The 2,430-nt window shown below is 43.0% G+C and overlaps 1 protein-coding gene across 1 annotated transcript in view; it reads right to left on the bottom strand.

Annotated features, from left to right (window-relative positions):
* LOC143032139 (uncharacterized) overlaps positions 1-2,213 on the bottom strand; it is an 8,064-nt gene extending 5,851 nt beyond the window's left edge. Inside the window, exon 1 of the mRNA XM_076196598.1 lies at positions 2,082-2,213. Within this exon, the coding sequence (XP_076052713.1) occupies positions 2,082-2,142 (61 nt within the window). The 5' untranslated portion in view covers positions 2,143-2,213. The remainder of the gene's footprint in view (positions 1-2,081) is intronic.
* Between the last annotated feature and the right edge of the window lie 217 nt (positions 2,214-2,430).

Below are 2,430 nucleotides of genomic sequence, written 5' to 3'. Positions count from 1 at the left end.
ACATATTGTCCCCAAAGCGCATAATAGGGCAAAGGTAACAGCATCGGTTGCTGCCACTCAGCGCTCCTTTGTGTTCCTCTCCACTTTAATCACCTTATGTCGTTGAATCAACCGTGATACAACGCTACTTTCTGGTACTCTATAGACACATTCGGCAACAGTGACTGTTGGAACCACTAACCCAGTAAGAAAAGGCATAGATCTCCCTTTCCATTGCGTCATAAACAATCTAATCCGGTTTGTTCAGGATTGGATTCCAAAGAGTAATTGCAAGTGGTGCTTCAATGGACGCAACCCCGCTTACACTCCTTGTAGCCATTTCCTGCGCCTTTTGTGTCCTTCCGAACAGACGATTCGATTAATTTTCTGTCGAGCGTTTGAATGCCTTGCTTAACACCTCTCATTCATTTTGTATCTCTTCAATTAATCTTTGCAATATAGGCTCTCGCGCCAGGATATTTCGAGTGAAACTTTCTAATATTGATGTCAATTGTTGGCGTAATTTCACGCCGTTTGAACCGCCGTCTAAGTTTCGAAAAAATTGTCTAAAATGGCCGACACAAGATCAAACCCATTGATGAAATAACACTGCTAGTGTATCACTAAATAACAATATCAAATGCCAATATTGACAACCAACAATTTAATGTCAATATAAATATAGAATTGACAAGCAACTATGAACCATTCAGTACCTATAAAGATGAGTCACCAATATCATACTGTCAATATTCATAAAGATAATAGGCGACAATAACTTGGTCAGAAAGAACTGGTCAGTGATCACAGGCCCCTGAATGAGCATCATTTCACACCGTTTGGGCCCTTCAGTGAGCGTTTTGTCCAGGCCTTTCATTCATAGGGCTAGTTACTCACGGAATAACTGAATATCTCAGAGATGAATATTTCAACATGAAGAAAATAATTTACTTTGTCCATTTTAGAAATTCGTTAAAAAAAAAACCTTCCGTCCTCGTAGGTTCAATGTATAAACTATCTAGATTAAAATCTTTAAATAACTTTGCGTAACTTAAGTATTTTGTTCTGGAGAACATTAGACTATCTGACTCACTTTAAGGCAAATTATCATGATTGAATTATGATTATACTACCTTCCAACAAATGTGATTCACCATGGTCTTGGGTCACGTGTTGGACTCGTGATTGACAGCTTTTTCCCTCCCGTAAGAGAGCTCAGAGCTCATATGACCCATCTATGGGTAATGCTGTGACCTTACAGGCCTTCCAACTCCCCGCCCACGAGAGTTCGAGTAACGACCAGCAGCGCAGTGATACTGAAAATATTTCAGCCCTGGGCGGGATTCGAACCCGGACTGCCGTAGTGGCAGGCGGGAACTCTACCACTGCGTCACGAGTCGTGTGAGTGAGTGTGTGTGTGTGTGTGTGTGTGTGTGTGTGTGTGTGTGTGTGTGTGTGTGTGTGTGTGTGTGTGTGTGTGTGTGTGTGTGTGTGTGTGTGTGTGTGTGTGTGTGTGTGTGTGTGTGTGTGTGTGTGTGTGTGTGTGTGTGTGTGTGTGTGTGTGTGTGTGTGTGTGTGTGTGTGTGTGTGTGTGTGAGAGAGAGAGAGAGAGAGAGAGAGAGAGAGAAAGAGAGAGTACGTGGATGGAGGGAACATAGAGGCTGCGGTCTGTCCACTAAGTCGCAAGCCTCCACCACAATAACACGCACACACACACACACAGAGCTTATATGGCTTATAGATACAGATATGTGTATATTCCTCTGTGAAATTTCGTATTCAGTGTCTGTCCGTGTTGGCCAAGGAACCCCTCCCCCACCCGCCTCTTTTCTTTCTTTCTCCACCCTTCCTCACTTCCTTTCTCACAGTCACTCTCTCTCTCCTCCTCTTCTCCTGCCCCCCTCTCCCCTTCTCTCCCTCTCTCTCCCTCTCTACCCCTCCCCCTCCCTCCCTCCCTCACCTCCCTCCCTCTCTCTCTCTCTCTCTCTCTCTCTCTCTCTCTCTCTCTCTCTCTCTCTCTCTCTCTCTCTCTCTCTCTCTCTCTCTCTCTCTCTCTCTCTCTCTCTCTTTCCCTCTCTCCCTCTCTCTCTCTCTCTCGCTACCTGGCTTAGCATGGACAACCGTGGTTGCCAGGAGCAGTAAAAGAGACAAGGCCTTCTGCATTCTCAAGGAGGGAACGAGTGGAATCTTGGATTCGCTTTATCCTTTGTCTGAACAGCTTGGCGGGGTGAATTCTGCAAGAAGGAATAAAAGAATGAATATATACATGAATACATATGTGAATGAATTAGTGAACCAAATAAACAGATAAGAAATAGATAAGTAAATGAATGAATATTTATTAATTAATATATACGTAAATAAGTGGGTGAATAATGAATAAGTCAATGAATGAATAAATTGATAAATGAATAGAATATCTCTACAAATAACTAAGATATATATGGTATA

Source organism: Oratosquilla oratoria, chromosome 13 (genome assembly GCF_046742065.1).
Source record: "Oratosquilla oratoria isolate Oo_2021 chromosome 13, ASM4674206v1, whole genome shotgun sequence".
NCBI classification, from domain to species: domain Eukaryota; kingdom Metazoa; phylum Arthropoda; class Malacostraca; order Stomatopoda; family Squillidae; genus Oratosquilla; species Oratosquilla oratoria.
Note: the sequence above shows the minus strand (reverse complement) of the source record. Positions and strands in the feature narration are given on the sequence as shown.